Consider the following 19,598-nt stretch of genomic DNA (forward strand, 5'->3'; position numbering starts at 1 on the left):
ATTCCTGCTTTCCTGAGAAGGTGATTCCAGGAGGAGCCTAACACAGCAGAACAGATTAAAGCATTCTTGTACCTCCCTGATTCTTGGCACCCAGCTTTGTATGCCCACCCTACACCAAGTCAAACCATCCCTTAGAACTTTTTCCCCAGCTCATTCCCCCCAGCAGCCACACACCCCTGTGACCAAGCCAGGGCCTGTGACCAAGCAGACAAGACCAGCCAAAGTAGGGATGCCTGGCAGGGATGCTGCCACTGGAGAGTCCTAGGAAGGAGCATCCAGGGGTTCCTGAATCCCTAGCCCTCCACCATCATCATTTTCCTTCATTTTTTCTTTACATTGTACTGTCTGACTCTAGCAAAGACCTCTGCTTCTAAACTAGGGATTATTTTGGCTTCCTCTCAGAAGATCTGTAACATAAATGCACATCAGGATCCACTACATTTATTTACTAGGATGCTGTTGCAGCCCAGGTAATTACATCTGAGCCCTCCAAAGAAGGTGCAGCCTCATTTAGTTTCAAAGTCAGCAGCCTAATTGCAATATAAACTGCTTCAAAGACAACAAAATCATAAACTACAATATACACAGAGGTAATCCAGGCCTATATCAAGACTGTAATAAAAACTGTGTTTTCGGTAATTGATATATCCAGCAGATTAAGATCATGAGGTTTAAATATTTGATATCCACAGAAATCTACTTCTGGCACACTTGTCATGACAACAGCCACTGAAGAATGCCTGTGAGCTGTGGTGTTACCAACAACAGTCAAGAACAGTGAAGAAAGTTATTTTTGTTGCTAGTAAACCATTATTGAAAAGAGTATTTAACCCTCAGCAGCACATCCCAATGTACAATGAAGCCAATTCTTGGCTTGCCTAGCTCAGACCTTCATTGACCCTCACCATATGGTTTGATTAGATAGACTCTTGTAGCAATATGTTAATTGCAATTAACATAATATAATCATTATACTGGAACATATTTATCCAGTGGCCTGAGGTGATCTCAGTCCATGCTGATGATGAGCCCAGTAGCTCATGAAGAAGCTCTGCTCACCTGTCCTGTCATTAAGAATATGCCTCCCATTTAAAAAAATGACTGTAAAAATCCTAAAACCCAGCAGAGACTACAGTGGACAACTAGCATTATTTCACAGTCTGCCCTGTTTGCATAAACTGAAGTAGAATTTGAAGAAAAGTTGCCTTTTTTAATAACCAGTTGGTCTCAGCTGCCTGACAACCTGCAATCATGCTCAAATACTGCTTGGGTGGAAGGACTGCACTGGTGCTAGGTCTGAAACACAGCAGCCCTGGCAGCCAATGAGCAGGAGGCCTGCAGAGTGATGAAGGGAAAAACTGTATTTTTGGTAAATATTTTTCTGTTCATTAGTTGGTTTTGGTAACCAAATGCTCCTATGGTCAAAACCCATGTCAAAACCAGCCACACCCATGGCTTTTCAGTGCTGGACTCCCAGGAAGGTGGCCAGAACCTGGGCCTGCACAGGCCACCTCCCCGGGCGGCCCAGGCCAAAGGCCCATTCCAGCAACGCCCAGCAAGGTGAGAAATCACAAACACTGCAGCTGCAGAACCTGTGAGAAGCTTCCCAAAGAAACCTCCCCTCACACAAGCAGGAGAAATGCCAGAAATAAAGAGGAAATGAAGAGCAACAGGACAAACAGAATGATAACATTTGGCTTACTTCTCTATCAAATCCAGCGTGACTCCTGGCACCAGCCTGACACTCTTCTGCATGCAGAACCTGCAGAGAAGGGAATAGAAATAAAACACACTAATTGAATATTTAATGACAAGGCTCTGTGGAAAGAATATGGAAGGAGGTTTCTTTATTACAGTGTTTCTGCCTTTATAACAGTGTTTGGGTAGAAAACTTCGCCACAGCATAATAAGAATCAAACAAGGCCCTTAATATTTGTCACACTCGTGATTATGCGGCGATTTCCATCGTCAGGTGTCAAAACTGGGGTATTGTAACTGTCAGAGTGACAAGATTTCCAGCACACAGCGTGGGGGAAAGGGCTCAGAGTCATCCAGCACGGCCCCTTGGGAGGAGCGAGGCGACACGAGAGCTGGGGAGCTGGATGCTTCTGGAATAACAATCAGCCTGGCTGGGTTTCCCTGAAGAGATCTGGCACCGCAGGCAGGAAAGCGAGAAAGGGAGGGAACGAGGGGGATGTGTCAAGTTCAAACACCCCAGTTATTTAATTAAAAAAAGTGCTGACTCCATTTCCTCAGCATTACAAATATCAGTGCCTCAGGAACACCAGCCCTGGAAAATGCAGAGTCTCGTTAACACTCCCTGTGCCTGGGAAATCCAAGGTGTCACTAAAGCCCAGCAGGTGTGGGAAGGTGGCAGGAAAACCAGTCCAGATTCCCAAGCACTTGTCTCCCAGTCCTCCAGGACTCTCAGGGGCACACTTTGTGGCCCAGAGGGCAGAAGTGGGAAACAACAGAACTAGAAAGAAGAAAAACAAGCAAATTCCACTTGATAAATTGCTTCCTCAGTGGTACCCCTGCCTTCCCAGCCCATTTTCCCAGTACTCCAGAAATCCACTCTCTGTTCAGTAAAGAATCTACCCCTCAATGTAATCTGTAAGTTGATATTTAACCCCTGTCCCTCATGCTGTGCCAGCCCAGGAAGTTCCATGGGCACTGTGGGATCAGGAGGACCTAGCTGCCCAGGAAACCCTCCTGCCACATCCAGCAGCAGCTGGAATTACAGCAGCCAGAGCCTCTCTGCTCACCAGAGCCACAACACCCACATCCAACAGGCTCTTCTCCAGGTAAGGGAGAGAACAATTCCTTCTTTACAGATCAGATATGCAGAACCCGTTCTTGAAATCTTGAGGACCCTCCACAGTTTTCTTGCTGCATCCCCTGCCTGTGGGACATAGAATCATAGAATCATAGAATCTTAGGGGCTGGAAGGGACCTCGAGAGATCATCTAGTCCAACCCCCCTGCCAGAGCAGGGTCACCTAGAGTACATCACACAGGAACTCATCCAGGTGGGTTTTGAATGTCTCCAGTGAAGGAGACTCCACACCCTCCCTGGGCAGCCTGTTCCAGTGCTCTGTCACTCTCACAGTAAAAAAATTTTTTCGGATATTCACCTTGAACTTTCTATGCTCCAATTTACACCCATTACCCCTTGTCCTATCACTGGTCATCACCGAGAAAAGCCTAACTCCGTCCCCCTGACACTCACCCCTTACATATTTGTAAACATTGATGAGGTCACCCCTCAGTCTCCTTTTCTCCAAGCTAAAGAGATCCAGCTCCCTCAGCCTTTCCTCATAAGGGAGATGTTCCACTCCCTTAATCATCTTCGTAGCTCTGCGCTGGACTCTCTCGAGCAGTTCCCTGTCCTTTTTGAACTGAGGGGCCCAGAACTGGACACAATACTCCAGATGTGGCCTCACCAATGCAGAATAGAGGGGGAGGAGAACCTCTCTTGACCTACTAACCACACCCTTTCTAATGCACCCCAGGATGCCATTGGCCTTCTTGCCCACAAGGGCACATTGCTGGCTCATGGTCATCCTCCTGTCTACCAGGACCCCCAGGTCTCTTTCACCTACACTACTCTCCAGCAGTTCAGCCCCCAACCTGTACTGGGACATGGTGTTGTTCTTCCCCAAATGTAAAACTCTGCACTTCCCCTTGTTGAATTTCATCATGTTTCTCCCCGCCCAACTCTCCAACCTATCTAAGTCTCTCTGAATGGCAGCACAGCCTTCTGGTGTGTCAGCCACTCCTCCCAGCTTAGTGTCATCAGCAAACTTGCTGAGGGTACATTCTATACCCTCATCCAGGTCGTTGATGAAGATGTTGAACAACACCGGTCCCAGTACCGACCCCTGTGGGACTCCACTAGTCACACACCTCCAACCAGATTCTGCCCCATTGACTACAACTCTCTGACTCCTTCCTTTCAACCAGTTCCTAATCCACCTCACTTCCTGATCACCAAACCCATACCTGATCAACTTATCTACAAGGATTCTACATCCCTTATTGCCAGGAAAAGGGATGGGCTCTGAAAAGCTGTCGGCTCAGGCTGCTTTTCTGTTGTGTGCGTCATCCATCTTAAAAAAAAATAGTCATAAAACTCTCTATGAACACTCCAGTGGGATCCCTAGACAATCTGCTAAAAGATAAAAACCTTACAGCACAGCTTTACAGAACCAAGCAGGGAAATAGCCCTCCCAATCCAGGACTGCAGGCAGGATCCAAAACAGCAAAACTAGGCCATGGGAATCAGGCCGGAATCTCCCCACAGGACAGGGATGCCAAAGATTTTCTAGCTCCTCTGTCAGTACCTCTACATTACAACACAGATGAATGAGGACAGAGCCAGCACACCTTGGCATTGTCATACACTTGCTTTCTAAAAAGAAAAGAGAGTCCCACCTCTCAGCACGTCACACAGTGCTCTGTATTTCCTCGGGAAGCCTCATCCAGGCCATGACTCCAGCTCACCTCACTCCCTCAGCAGTGCTGTACAGGCTGGCACTGCTGCAGGACTCAGTGTGAAAAAGGATGAGCATCCTACCCCTGCTCAGCACAGCCTGGCTCCTCTGGGTCTGAGAAGGGCTGAGCAGGCTCTGGCCTGGCAGCTGCACACTTGCCACAGGCCAAACAAAGACATTAGGCTCCTTTTTCATGGATTTCTCCTAAGCACAAGGCTTCTGATCACAGCTGGTTGGATTGGAGGTGGTCAGCTTGTCCCACATGTTCAGAACACACAACTTTCATCACTCGAAGGCTCTAACTGGGATGTCTCAAGTGCTGGTTGGTGTCACAAGCATGAACATCAGGTGAAACAGGGTAGAGCTGCACGGGAACGTCCCAATAAACACCAGACAACAGAGGGGAAAACCAGAAATGCATGTAACAATGCTCAGCTGGGCTCTGCTCAGGTATCACAGAAGATTTTGAAACTCAGTTTAGATTTTCTGAAGAAATCTGAGACAGAGGATTGGCTGAGCTAGCCTCCCCCCCAAAATCTCAAGCAGAAATGCAAAATAAATACATCAGAAAAAATAAAACCACTTCAAAGGTTTGGTTTAATTGACCAGATAGAAAATCAGCTGTCACAGGCCAAGTTCTTTTTCCTGTGCACCTACAAACTTGCTAAGAGTGTCCTGCAGCACAACTGCATATCTGGAATTCCCCATTCTGAGCAGTTCCCAAACTTTTTGTTTCTTTTTTGGTGTGGGAGTTTTCCAGCACTTTTCAGGAGCATTATTGCTCTATTGTGAGTGGGACTTCATGGTTCAGAGCCATAAGGTCCTTAAGACAATTTAGACAAGCACAGCCTTCTCCCTGATGTGTAAAATTCTGAACACTTAATTGCAGCTTATTTATGTCTTTAGGGAATGACGACAATAAAAGCCTGTGACTCACTAATGATCACAACTTCCAATAACTTGATTTTTGCTTTCGGCAGCATGAGACACAGATCTGTGTAAAACTGCACCAAACACATCCTGATTCCTGCCTGTTCCTGCCAGAGCTGCATCCTTTTCCTGATCCGTGCATATCAGTCATGGTTAACAATCCACACAGCTTATCTCTAAGCTTGTCTCACATGTGGCTATTTATAGTTTCAACAGATATCTGGGATAGAGCAGCTCACAACAGTCCCTGCATATGGGGACAGGCAGCACCAGGTTAGCCAGACTGTACACCCTGCACTCCTGAAACTGCCAGTAAGTTCCAGGCACCACGTTCAGAGGGCTCCATTAACCTGTGTTTCCCTTCCCAGCATCAAGTTTTCTTCCCCTGAGATTAGACTGAAGTGGATGCATCTGTAACCCTATTTGCTAAGTGATTCTGTCCATCAGTTGTTTTCTTAAAATACCAAGCACAAAATGGGATGTATAGAAATTCATCAAACTTTTATTTGCCCATAAACTCAGTAGATGAAACCTTAACTGCCTGTCAGTCCAGGACTGCAAAAAAATGTTCTATTTCAAAAGCAATTCTGGATCAGCTTTAGCAAAAGACAACTTTTAATGACAAAGGTTTTCATCTCCATGTTCAGTTAACTGTCTGCTTTGGGACTCCAACATTCTGTTTGCACCAAACAGCTGGAATGCAGGAGAGGGGTCTGTCTGGCTGTGCATGGATGATGTTTAACAGCAGTGAATGCTCCACAAACAAGCTCTTAGTAGTTACAGGACGTGCATGGATAAAAAAATATTGTAATAATACCAATCATGAGGCAATATAAAAGGATCATAAACTTCAACAGGGAATATTGGAGGATGTTTTCAGTGTGCAGTAAGCAACACAATGACCATTGGATTGGAGCCAGTAGGAAGAGCTTTCCTACCCAGGAGCTCACATGGCACCTCCCAGCACCAGGAGCAACTGAGGTTGAGATTTTCAAGCCCTTCCCCTGAGCTGCACTTTTACAAATGTGTTTCCTGTCAAACACAAAGGAGACACAACTCGGAGAATCTCTCATGCTTGTGGCAGGTGAGGCTCTCATGAAGAACCTGCCTTGGCCACCCCCTCAGCCACGTTCCCATGGAGATGAAATAATAAGATTTCTGAACAGCTCATAATAACCAAAAACCCCTTTCTTGGTATAAGGAAACTGTGCATTAAGCACTGTTGTATAGAGCAATATAAATTACTTCCTTCCAAAAAAACAACCCAGAGAAACAAAAAACAAAAGCCAAAACAAAAACCCCAAACAAAACCCCTCCTACAGAGCCACAGCATTTTCATTTTAAATATGACACAAGCAATGAAGCTTGGTCCTGGGAACTGCAAGGGAGGGAGAGCCCTCAAGTCCCAGTGTCAATAGCTTTCACTTCTCTCAGGAAGCTTCAGTTTGCTATAAACCAGTTAATCTTCAACAGGTACCAAAACCCATGCTGATTATTCTCACAAAGATTTAATGAATTAGTGAAAACAACAAAAATTCAGTGGTGTTACTGTCTGCCTGGTATTGACTTAACACACATGCACAATAATGAGTTATTCAGAATCACCACCAGGCTCAGCACACCCATCCTGCAAAGCAATTGTTTCTTGCTCCCCTCCACTGTAACATGGTATTTTGGTGCAAACATTTTCCCTAGAACCTGAACTTCAACCTCTGTTTGCTGAATCCTGTGTCACTTTTTATTTATTGGTTGTGAACTCCATTTCAACAAGTAATTTTTTCAAAAGCATCATTTGCATTTACAAAGTTGTATTCCTTGTCATCTGCTGATAGCCTGGAGCTAATCAGGTGGAACATTAAGTTACATTTCTAAGTCTTTCTCCACAGATAAAACCAGCAGACATCCAAACTCCTTCCCGTTAGGATAGCAGTGATCCAAAGGCAGCTTCATGAGAAAAGTAGTTCCCTGCAACCTTATTTTCCTGGTTATAAAACACAGGGTATCCCAAAGTTCCCCTACAGGAATTTTGCCCCAAATTAACTTTCTTTAGCTTTTAAGGAGAAGGATTTAAGGAGGCAGCTTGAGACTCTTCCAACAGCAGGCAGGGTTCAGAGGGAGCCAGCACCACTCAGCATGGGGAGAAGCTCCACGTCAAGACAGTCAGTTCAGCAGCGAGGAGCTGTCAGGCAACAGCTATACTGGAAGTGAACCTCCTCCTTCCTTTCACCTGGCCCAGAAGGAAGCACATCATTCCCTCAGGACTAGATGAGATTAAATGTCTCTGGCTAATCAGTAAGCTCAATCCTGTCGTACGCCTGGCAAGTGCTCACTGGTGAGTTGTGATGAGTTGTTAGCACAACAGCCAGGCTGGGATCTTGGACAAACAACATCATGCTCCATTTTGACAAAAAAGAAAAGAAAAGCAAGAAAAAAAAAAAAAAAAAAAAAGGCAGGAAAAAAGATCAAAAAGCTGTGAAAGGAGCACACACCTGCCAACTTATTCAGAGGTTTGCTGTTCTTTGGCTGAAACTCTAGGCTAGTCTCCCATTACTTCAGGCTCCTGGTCCATGACACCTGGGTCAGAAAAATCATTTTCTTCCCAGCTCTCAAAACCTTCCCTTGAAAATATGCCTAATGTCACTGAAGCTCTTTGCCCTGCTTTCCATAATTATCCAAGACTTCTGCCAGTGTTTACAACTGAGACTCTCCTCTGTGAGAAAATACCCTGTGAGCTCACAAAATAAAAAATGGGTCAAAAAATTAAACATATCTTCTGCTGTCCCCACATGAGCAGGAGGCACCAGCAAAAGGCACTGTGTCTGAACCAGAACCTGGACAAATTAACCCAGTTTGTGGTTAGGTAAGAGAGAAAGAGTTTAAGAATTGTCAGTTATTATCATTATCTCCAAAAGACAGCTCACGACTCTCGAAGCTGTGGGGACTCAGTTGCTCACCCTTGCGTGCAACATCCATAGGCTCCCACCAAGAGGGTAAGAATTGTCAGTTATTATCATTATCTCCAAAAGACAGCTCACGACTCTCGAAGCTGTGGGGACTCAGTTGCTCACCCTTGCGTGCAACATCCATAGGCTCCCACCTATTTTAAACGAGTCTGGCAAATGACCTGAAGTTTTTCATTCTAGACCACACACATAACCCTGAGAGGATCAAGTGGAACGTGCTGGCAGAAATTAATGGGCAGAGCTCTGTACTACCTGGCTGCACCCACCAGGTTCCTCACACTGTGTCCTCAGCTGGCACCACAACTGCTTGTGATCCCTCTGGTGTTGGGCGCACACAGCTCCTCAAAAGCTACTGCTATCTGTAGGAGCCTTTTATAACTTCCTGCCTAATTAACTTGCTATGTCATTCCATAACATCTTTCCTTTGTTTATTGCTCAATTTCTTTCACTACAGCATTATTTAATGCCACTGCATTATTTACAGCAGCTGCAATATTTGGAACACAACTTGCACAAAGGACGCAATTCACAAAAAGTTGCACTGCATGATGTACTATTTCTGCCCTCTGAACAAGCAGATATTTAATTCCCAGAACAGTAAATCTCTTAATCTGAGCAAACCTAGATATTGAGCTGGAAACTAAAATGTAATCAGTAGAAGATAACACTTTCACCTTTCTAGTTCTGACTAATAAAACACTGTCCCAAATGCACAGCTCAAATCCCATCATTCAATATTGCAGAGTAACTTTAGGTGAGATGAAGCACTTAGATTAACAAATCTATCAGTTCAACAGACAGGTTATACAAATGATGCACTTGGCTTCAATCGTGGGGAAGATACTCACCATCTCAGAGCAATTTTGATGGGTGTAGTAAGGCATGAGGTGAAAAGGTCTGCGGGCAGGTCGGGGATCATGGGCAGCAGCTCATTGGCCTCACAGGCTGCCAGCTGGATGCAGTTCTTCATGGAGGGAGGCAAAGGCATCTGAGCAAGTGGGTGGTTGGGGTTAATTGCAGCCACCTGGAGAGACCGAGGAAAGGACCCGACTGGTGAATTCAGTACAATTTTTCACACCATTTTGAACACAACCAATGGAGAGCTAATTAAAATGTTGATTAAGAGTATGATTTTGGAGACTAATAATTCACAGAATGATAAACAAAAATACTCTTTCCAGTGCCTTACTTGAAACAAAAGAAAAACTTCAGTCACCTAAAATTTTCATGTCACATTCAAAGGTTCTTATAGGAATAGGAGGGAAAGAAACGTAACACACGTGGTGTCTTCATTGCCCTTTCATCCAAGAGTCAGAAAGCAAAGCCCCATCCCAGGGGTCTGCATGCTGTGCTCTCTGCAACAGCAGCACCTTCTTTCAAAGACCAGCACTTCAGCCTGTTGCATTTTTTACCCATCAGAGTAAGGTGATGCAGTTGACTAATAAACTCATTCTTTACCACCTTTATACATCAAAACCTCCATCTATCTGAAGAAGAAATCTATTTGGTGTCTCAGAAGGGTCGATGGGGAACAGAAAGCTCGTGTTACTGATGCAGAGCCTGGCACAATCACACACCTCTTCTCTAGCAAAGCAACCTGGGAAGCTATGGAGAAGTTCCAGATACTAGTTCACAAATTCTGCAACCTGGTAAGTTTTTTTATTCTTTAAATGTATTTTTTTTCCTCCCTTCTAATCCCAGAGGCAGCAGTGACACACTTTGGCTTTCTCAAGTCATCCAAATTAGCGAAGACTTGTCCTCGCTCTCAGCTGAGTTGTGCTGCTCTCAGCAAAGACTCATGCTACACCTTGGGGGAGAGGAAGCTACACCTAAGTCCTCACTTGTCCTCTAGTGATATTTACACTCAATAAATCTTAAGCTGTATGCTAATAATAAAAAGAAGGCAATTAAAATACCGAATAGAACTTTTATTTGAGGAGAAAGGCATGAGAAACAGTGTGGAAAAGCATTAGCTCTTCACAAATTTACACACATAAAGCAGGCAAACCGCTTAGCTATGGTTGTTCCCTTCCTGAAGAACGACGTGCCCTCTGGGCATCCTCATAAATGGGGTGTGTAGGTGGGAGGTACATTTAGATGGATTTTCTGCTTTCCGAGTAGTGTGAGGCACTGATGACTGGGCACTTGCCATGGTTTGGCAGTGCTCCTGGGTTCAGGGAAGTGTCTCATGCTCCAAGACCCACTCTCTTGCCTTCCACATAGAAAGGCAGATTATAGAGGCTGTGACACAGGCAGTGCAAATATTTGTCCATTAGGAGATGAACTATTAACAACCATAAATGAACATTCAATACCAGCTACTAATTGCAGATCTTCTCAGACTTCTAGGGATAATGATGTGCAAGACAAGCTTTTACAAGAAAGGGCAGGGGGGAAAGAGAAGGTCAAGTAAAGCCCACCACAAACATTTATTTTTGCATCCTTAGAACATCCACTAACATCAGGCTTTCCAGCCTGCTTAGTTCCCTCATAAATGTAACTTTTTATTAGGGCAAGATAAGAAGTAAGTAGAAGGCTAAAGAAAGATTAAAAAACAACCTGGCAAAAATGTACTAATTCACAACAGTAAGAACAGTAAATAAAGTATGTAAAGCGACCATGTACAAAAGGTTATCAAAGTTATCAATATGCACTTAGCTACAATCTTTGATTGTGGTGGGGTTTTATATGCCAGCTGCTTCTGTAAGCAATTAATTAGATGTGGGCCTTACAGCAGCCACAAGGAACTCAAAGCTTCCTTCAGCAGAAACAGTCCCCAGGCAAAGTGAGGCCTGTTTTCTGTGTAAGCTTTGTAAGTAAAAATCCCTTATTACCCACAGACTTCTTGTTGTGCTACTTATTGTTATTTCAGGGCAACTGATAAACCACAGCCTTTCAGACAAATTAATAGTGGTAATACTAATTTATCAATTACACTGAAATATGCTGTCATTCCTGCAAGATGGTAATTAATTTGTTCTGGAGACAACCCCCCTGCCCAAGCTGAGGAGCACTCAGCTTTGCTGTGCTCCGTCTGTCCGGGGGCAGAGCCAACGGATCTGCAAGTTGTAAGGCTTGTAATTAACGGGAAGGGGAACAATATGTGTGTTTTACTGTTCCTGAAAACACTTCTGTACCTATTAATTAGGCTGAGGAACGAGCACTTGACAGAAAACCAAGCCTTTTTTGAATTAACAGCCACGTTCCAGGTGAAGTTGGGAGGAACTCTGCCCCAGGACAGAATCCAGGAGTTGTTCTTCCAAGCGCTGACCAGACCTGCAGCCTCACACAGCTCCTGCTGTGAGAATCCTCTGCCCCTGGGGAACACAGCACTGCAGCTACAGGAGAGATGTTCCTCTCTCCCAGCAGATGGTGGCTTAGAAAAATTCTCCCCCCAGACACAGTGCTGTGCCAGAAGACATTCTGCTGTGCTGCTGTTAAGCTATTTTTTTTTTCTTTTTTTGCGAATTAATGTTGAAGAAGGAAAATAAAAACTTTGAGTTCCTCAGCTCCAATTAGAACTAGTTAGTCATGTACCCTGCTAGAGGGGAAACCAAACAGGCTCCCACCACAACACCCAACTCCTACATGGGGAATAAACGGAGTCAGTTCGCAGCTTGAGGTGCGTGGTGGAAAAATTCACACAACAGAGCTGAAAACAAAGAAGTTGTATCATGCAGCAAAGCACACACCGAGGAGACATATTTCAGCCTTCACCCCTGAACATCTCCAGTGTGGCCTGAAGACAGCAGACCTTTGCTGTATGGAACAAGTATGAGCCAACATCACACACAATTAGACAGAAGGTTTATCAGAAATAACCAGCCTAGTGTTTTATCATTGTTAGCACAGCACTTAAAGTGCCTGCTTGATGCTCCAGAGCTACAGTGTATTTTTATACCCTCACAGAGTCACTAAGAATGGTGGGGTCTGGCAGACTTTATTAGCTTAATTGTTGCCCTACACAAAGCCACAACAAATGACAAAATTATCTTCACATCTGTCCATCCCCATCCCAAAACCCAGTTCCAGTTGAACTGGCTCTGTCATCTTTAGTTCCTTTGCCTTCACCCCCCTCCTCAGAGAAGCACCTTGTCTAAGATACAAATACTTTCAGTGGCAACCTGTCCCCAGGGTAAAACAGGACAGATTCCTGCCTCAGGTAAACAAACTCATCTACTTGGTGAAACCCAAACACTTCAATTTATCTACACAGTTTCCCACTCACACACACTAGCCATGCTTTATTTACTAACAAAAGGCAAAAATAAATAAATGTATTTACTATTCAAGTGCTATTTTCGAGGTCTCTGAAGAGGACAAAGCACCGTGCAGTGCTACAACATTATCTTTGCTCAGGTATCTCAGAGAAGCATTAACTGCTTTTCTATCATCCCCAAGTTATCGTTTCTTTTAGTGCTTCCTCTCTTTGGAGGCTGAACATGATTTAGACTTTACATTAGGAAAGAGCAGCAGCCTTTAAAGTACAATGAAAACCCGACATAACTGGCTTGCAAATACCTACAAATTTGTTACAATTAATTTTTAAGTTTCTGCTGATCTATGTACAATCTTATGGCATCTGGCCAGTGCTCTGTGCCATCCAAAAAAAGGGGTCCCCAAAAAAACAACACAAAGAGCCATGGCTTCCCTCAGCCTTCACCCCGTCACAGTAAGAGAACAGCAAGATCCTCTAAGCTTCTTTCAGTAAGATGGGCTAACAACTATCTTGATCACTCTAGCAGTCCCTCTTCAGTGCCAGTTCCAGCTTGACTTAACTTTTCATGAATTTGAACAATTCTATCACTTCTAGTTTTCCAAATAAATTCTCATCCATGCTTTGTGTGGCACCGTAAGCACGTTCCTATCCCTGTTATCAAGTCTGCTTTCTACAACTCCCAGCAGCTCAGAAAGTGGTCAGCAGTTACGGAAACCTAAAGGCAGAGGATGGAAAGCTTATTAACTGGTGGCTTTAACCTGTGCTGCAGAGAGAGGAAACACTGCAGCAGTTTTCCCATGTAACCTCACATACTTTGCAAAATAAAGTAAATAAATTAACCAGAGCAAATGGTATTTAATATTTTTGTTGGAATAGACTGACACTGTTACTTGTGCTCATCTTTTTCACGGTGAGCAGCTATCCCTGTCTGCAGACAGGCTGGTGGGACTGATGTGCAGGAAAAGGTTCTCCCTGCAAAAGCTTCACTGGAGCCATTTCTATCTCACAGCAGAAACCAGCAGAGATGCCTGTGGCTGCCCTCCTTCCAGAGCAGCTTCACAGAGCCCAGCAAGAGCCAAGGAGAAAAGGAAATTCATGCAGAAAGCAGGGAAAGGGAAAGCAAAGGCTTTTAACCTACGGAGGAACTGAGAGAGAAAACAAACCTAAAATCCAGAAAGTGTGAGAAAGGCCCTGGGATATATCACAATGGGAGCCACAGTTGAGAGGAAGACTTGGAAAAGGAGAACAGAATTTGACCAACAGACATTCTCCTTGACTTGAAAAGGTAGTAACTTTCAAAAGGCATCTGTTACCAACACCACTGATCTGTGTCTTGCAGTTTCATGTCCTTCCCAAGCCACAGACTTTGGCAAGTTTCTTATATTTACAAATTATGGCATTATCACTGACTGACGAGAAGGAATAAGGAAACTATCTAGATATCTCCAGCTGTTAGACTGTTTTCCATCAGTAGAATGGCATTTCCACCTGCCAAAAGAGTCACCACAAAAGCATCTCCAAACCCTGACATTTGGAATGAAAGAAATGATATACCTAGAGATACTGTTAATACCTACTTGAAGGCTGTAGTTGTGACAGTCACTTGTCTGATTAATTATATTCCTTCCTTGAAGCTTTTTGTATTTGTTTTAAAATGCACTGTCTCAGAAGTGTGACAGTGTAAGAAGTTATCCATTAGAAATGTGCTTTCTGTGTAAGCTAAAGCCAGCAGGACTTTCTGGCCCTGGGGGTCCTGCCACCCTCAGCTGTTCCACAAAGAATCCTGACTTCTTACCTTCCACTTTGCATTTTAGAGGGACTTCAATACATTTACTAGTAATGACATTTGCAATGAGACAGCTTTTGATGAGAAACACATTCAACTGAAGCACTCAGTTGGACTGAGTCTACCAGTGACAATCCCTCTGTGTATCAAGGTTATTTGATTTTGTTTCACATTTTCACTTCCAGTTCAACAGCACAAAACTCCAACTGCATCCAAACACATGTTCAGATACTAGACTTTCACAACCAAAATAAATATGTCTAGTTCACCTCCACATTTATCTCAGCAGAAAAGACCATTAGGGCACAAATTGATTCTATTATCATTACCATTTAATTAGCACTTGTATTAAAAATTGTTTCAAGTGAAATAGGGTAGTAAACTGAACCAGAAAGATTGGAGTGGCAAAATTATTTGCAAATTAATTTGCCTTCCAACACAGTTTTAAACTAATTTCTCAGCTGTGTCTGTAGTAAAGCAAGTTCAACTTAACCCTGAGGCACAAACACAAGAAACCTTGGCAATAGTGATCTCACCTCCAGCTCTTGCTCCCTCTGTAGTGCAAATTGCTTGAAGGACTTGACAATAAGGCCAGCGTTGGAGCAGTCGTAGACAAAGATGGAAGGACTGCCCATCCAGGTCTGCAGGTCATAGATGGACAGAGGGATGTACTGAGTATAGTTCTGCAAGGAGAGAAGAAATACTTGAGTTAGAGAGACAGAGAAGCAGCAGAACCATCCATGGAGAGATATTAAAACACATCCCAAAAATTCTGAAATCACAAAATAAAACCCAGATCGAGCACTGGGCATGTTAATCAATCCAAATACCAATCAACAGCTACTAATTATGAGGACTATGAACCCAAGACCAACACAAATGACAAGTAGATTTCATTGTGGTATTGTTTGAAATGCTAAATTCCAAACAATTCTAAAACTCAGCAGAGAGCTCTGAGTGTGTTAACAACTCCAACCAGCATGTGACAGTCCTATTTTATCTCAGATTTCTGCAACACTGCTGAAGGATGTAGAACAGCTGTCTTTAATTTAACATCAAATCTCTTAAACTGAAAACTCCATCAATAAGTCAAGATTGGTAATTAAAACTACACAGCCCATCAGCAGCTATGCCATCTCAGTTTAACAAGATGCTTCATAATTTTATTACAGCCTTTAACTTCTAGGCAACTTTCAGAATTATCCAATAAAACTAAACCAAACAAAGCCTCCCTGCAACAAAGTGAAGTACCAACCATTCAGTTTCTGAAAATAGGAATTATTTTGTTATGTCTCTTCCATCTTAATGCCCCCAAATAATTTTATGCAAGAGCTTCTTAAAGGAGGATCAAAAATCAGGTATTTAAAATTAGCTATGAAGAGCCACACCCTAAACCAAGTGGTAGAATTGAACCAACCAAAGCAGATCTGTGCCCTTAGGGCCTGCAGAGCCCAGTGGAACAGCAGCTGACTGCAGAATCCTCCCCACTTGCAGCCAGAGGGCAACCTGTCCATGTCCCTGCTGCACTGAGCTCAGCCCAGGATCTACAGAAAAAGCTGAGATGTTCCTATTAACATCAGCAGAATGATGGATAGGATCATAACTCCCATTTAAATTCAAGAGACTTAAAATAGCTGTAATAAAACCAGTAAACTTTTACGAAACCCCAATTTTCAAGGACATGTATCAGTGTATATAAGGACAGGAGGGACCACTAAGTAGATGTTATGCCAGGTAGGAAACAGTCATTTCAAAATCCAGTCTTGCCCATATACAACAGTTTCATTCTTTCATTAAAATTAACAGGAAATAGTTGTTAAAAGCCAAAGCTTTAGGGAGTTGGGAGCATTACAGATTGTTGCAGGATAGAAGACACATGAACTACCCCCAGACCTTTCTTAAGGGCATCATTCAGTTTAAGCACGTTCCAGCAGTTTACATACAAAAAAGCCTGCTCTGACACACATAATCAATGAGATTTTACGGGCAACGCATTGTTTTCACTTCGTATTTATGGTGCACCCTGCTACAGTTATGACTGGATTATAGCTCTGATTAATATGATGATATTTCCAACCACAAGGATTTTATTTTCCAGCTTTACTGCGAGGGTCACACATAACTTATCAAATGGGCTAATGGCATGTAAATGAGACAGTCTGAAGAAAAAAGGAGTGTTACAAAATAGCTTTCTAGCATGGTTACTCAGGATGGTCTTTTGATGACTGCTCATCTTGCCTCTGCCACCCCGGGTCTGGGAGTAGGAAAGAACTTGTCAGTGTGTTTTGTTCTCAGCATTGGCTTTGGTTTCCAGCAAGAAAGTTTCTACAACAGCTCCCACCACCCCTCTGTGACTGTTTGGAGGCACGACACAACAAACAACTGAACTAGAAACTGATTTTGAAGATATTTCATAACCAATTATTTAACAAACAACTCAAATTTAAAAAAAAAAAAAAAAAAAAGAAAGAAGAAGACAAAACCAACCATTTTACGGGCAACGCATTGTTTTCACTTCGTATTTATGGTGCACCCTGCTACAGTTATGACTGGATTATAGCTCTGATTAATATGATGATATTTCCAACCACAAGGATTTTATTTTCCAGCTTTACTGCGAGGGTCACACATAACTTATCAAATGGGCTAATGGCATGTAAATGAGACAGTCTGAAGAAAAAAGGAGTGTTACAAAATAGCTTTCTAGCATGGTTACTCAGGATGGTCTTTTGATGACTGCTCATCTTGCCTCTGCCACCCCGGGTCTGGGAGTAGGAAAGAACTTGTCAGTGTGTTTTGTTCTCAGCATTGGCTTTGGTTTCCAGCAAGAAAGTTTCTACAACAGCTCCCACCACCCCTCTGTGACTGTTTGGAGGCACGACACAACAAACTGAACTAGAAACTGATTTTGAAGATTTTTCATAACCAATTATTTAACAAACAACTCAAATTTAAAAAAAAAAAAAAAAAAAAGAAGAAGAAGAACAAACCCACCCTTCACATTTTGCAAAGAAGTTCCCCAGAACTTCAGAATAAACTATGTTGAAGTGGGAGGAGGGCTGGATTTTTACCTTTTTGAAACCATGCTGGGATCTGGGATTTCCTGAGAAAATATTAGCAAGAAAAACCAAAAAGAGAACACTGCTCCTTACTAATACAACAGCATCCACAATAAATACACAAGAAGCATATTATTGCATCTTCAACACCTGGTAAAATGCCAGATAATGCCCAATTAACAGCTTTACAAGGACTGTCTGCTCCTTCCTTTGTGCACCAATGCTGCAGAGTGAGCCAGAGCAGGAAACCTACAGCAAAATAATGCACAAGTCCATAATTAGGTACTGGCTTGTAACATGTGGCAACAGGAGCAGACAGTTAAAACAACAAGCCAAGAGAACCTTCTTCAGCATGCAGGAGGACAGCAGCTCCTGGCCCTTGTCTGGTCAAACAGAGGGTGTTTCAGCAGAGCTGTGGACAGGAGGAGAGATACCTCAATAGCTTCCAGAGGACTTAATAGGAAGACAATAATGGTGCACATTTTGTGATTCACATTCCCACACCAGCAGCAGAGTTTGCTCCTGACAAAGGTCAGGCTTCACCTCTCTGTGCCACAGCAGGACACACCAGAGCCAGGAAAAGGACATTTTCTAAATAATCATTCCTTCCAAAGCATGGTACAATTTCTCTTTCCATTTCCTATCAAAGATGAAATGATGCTTGAAGAATATTCTCTACAGAGATTCCTCTCAAGCTAAAATGCTTCCCCTGCAGGTTGCTGTGCTCAGCTTCAGGCCTGGGATTTCTGCCCTTTGTGGAACCCCTCACAAATCTCAGGAGATGAACCTTGTGACAGTGAGCCTATGGGAATCCACTCCCAGTTCTTCCTATACATCTTATCTCTCTAACTGAAAAGGTTCAGGAGCACTTTGTTTGTTGAAGTGCCAGTTCAGAGATCAGCTACAAATTGAGGAGCCTCCCTCAGACAAAGCAGGGGGACAACCCGGCAGTGCCACAACCCCCCGGAACAGCAGAGCCAGAGCAGGGCTGCCCATCCAGGCCTTCCTGGGACACCTTCAGGAACCTGCCAGCCCCTCTGTCAACTCATTAAATGCTTTTTTTCCAAGGAGTAGCTAATAAAGCTTCTGAAGGAAGCATCCTCCTTATATTACCATTTTAAAAGAGCAGTTCAGACTGAGCACCAACTGTGCAAGGGCAGAGGTCTAAATTAATTCTAAAATACCAACTCTTGAGAAATTAAGGGGAAGATATTAATGATCTAACACCTTGTGAACTTTCTCTAGCATCATTACAAAGTGCTCCTCCACCTCTGCATCTATTGGCTGTCTCGGATAGCCTGCTGGCACACGTGGGGAGGTCTCAATGTGACACTAGAAAAAGGTGAAGAGAAGCACTAAGGTCCTCTAAGTTTCCAGGCTCCCTGGTAGTAGCTCCCAACAGCTGCAAAGCTGCTTCACTTCTCCCCTCACAATAAAGCAGCACAAAAGAAGAGACATTGGGTCTGCTGGCCCATGCATCCTGGGAAGCTCTGGCAGCCCGAAGGCACAAGGTCATCTCCAACCTAACAGCAGAAGTCCTCTCTGTCTCCATCTACACCATCAGCCCCCCAATAGCTGCACAACTGTTTTATGGAAGAAAAAATGAAAAAGGAAAGGAAAAATCAGCATCTAGAGACTGAGAACAAAAGTATACTAAAAGGTTTGGACAGATTCTGGAAATTCCATTGTCCTTGATCCTTGCAGATGTCCCTCTCCTGCCTGCCCACACCTCTGCCCTCTTGCACAGAACCTGCCTGCCAGGCCTCACCAGGACCACGGGCTCTGGGGAGCAGGAGCAGGATGCTCAACCTCACCCCAGGGGAGGTGGGTGTAAATCCAAAATCTGCTGTTTGCTTTGACAAACACAGGTCAGCCTGTACCAAACCAGCAGCAAGGCCTGTCCTACTCCTCCTGGCCCCTCACCTGGATGACCTCAAGGTCCCTCTCAGCTCTGCCTTACTGCTCTTATAACTGAGACCTCAAGTGCATGCACAAGCATTTCAAACCACATTTTTAAAGGTCAGCAGTCGCATTCAGCACCTCTACTACTTCCAGTCAAGAGGGCCCTGACACTGAGCCTCATTAGGCCTCTGCTTAGAGCTGAGACTGAATTCTTTAGGACTCATTTCTCAGCTGCTGATTTTTTCCC

The 19,598-nt window shown here is 43.7% G+C and overlaps 1 protein-coding gene across 1 annotated transcript in view; it reads right to left on the reverse strand.

Moving 5' to 3' along the window:
• Nucleotides 1–19,598, reverse strand: part of RPTOR (regulatory associated protein of MTOR, complex 1) — a 123,569-nt gene that overhangs the window by 69,852 nt on the left and 34,119 nt on the right. The window contains exons 6-8 of the mRNA XM_010008657.1: nt 14,927–15,073; nt 9,234–9,409; nt 1,703–1,762 (exon numbers count right to left, since the gene is read on the reverse strand). Coding sequence (XP_010006959.1) covers nt 1,703–1,762; nt 9,234–9,409; nt 14,927–15,073 — 383 coding nt within the window. The remainder of the gene's footprint in view (nt 1–1,702; nt 1,763–9,233; nt 9,410–14,926; nt 15,074–19,598) is intronic.

Source organism: Chaetura pelagica, unplaced genomic scaffold (genome assembly GCF_000747805.2).
Source record: "Chaetura pelagica isolate M959 unplaced genomic scaffold, ChaPel_1.0 scaffold962, whole genome shotgun sequence".
NCBI lineage: Eukaryota > Metazoa > Chordata > Aves > Apodiformes > Apodidae > Chaetura > Chaetura pelagica.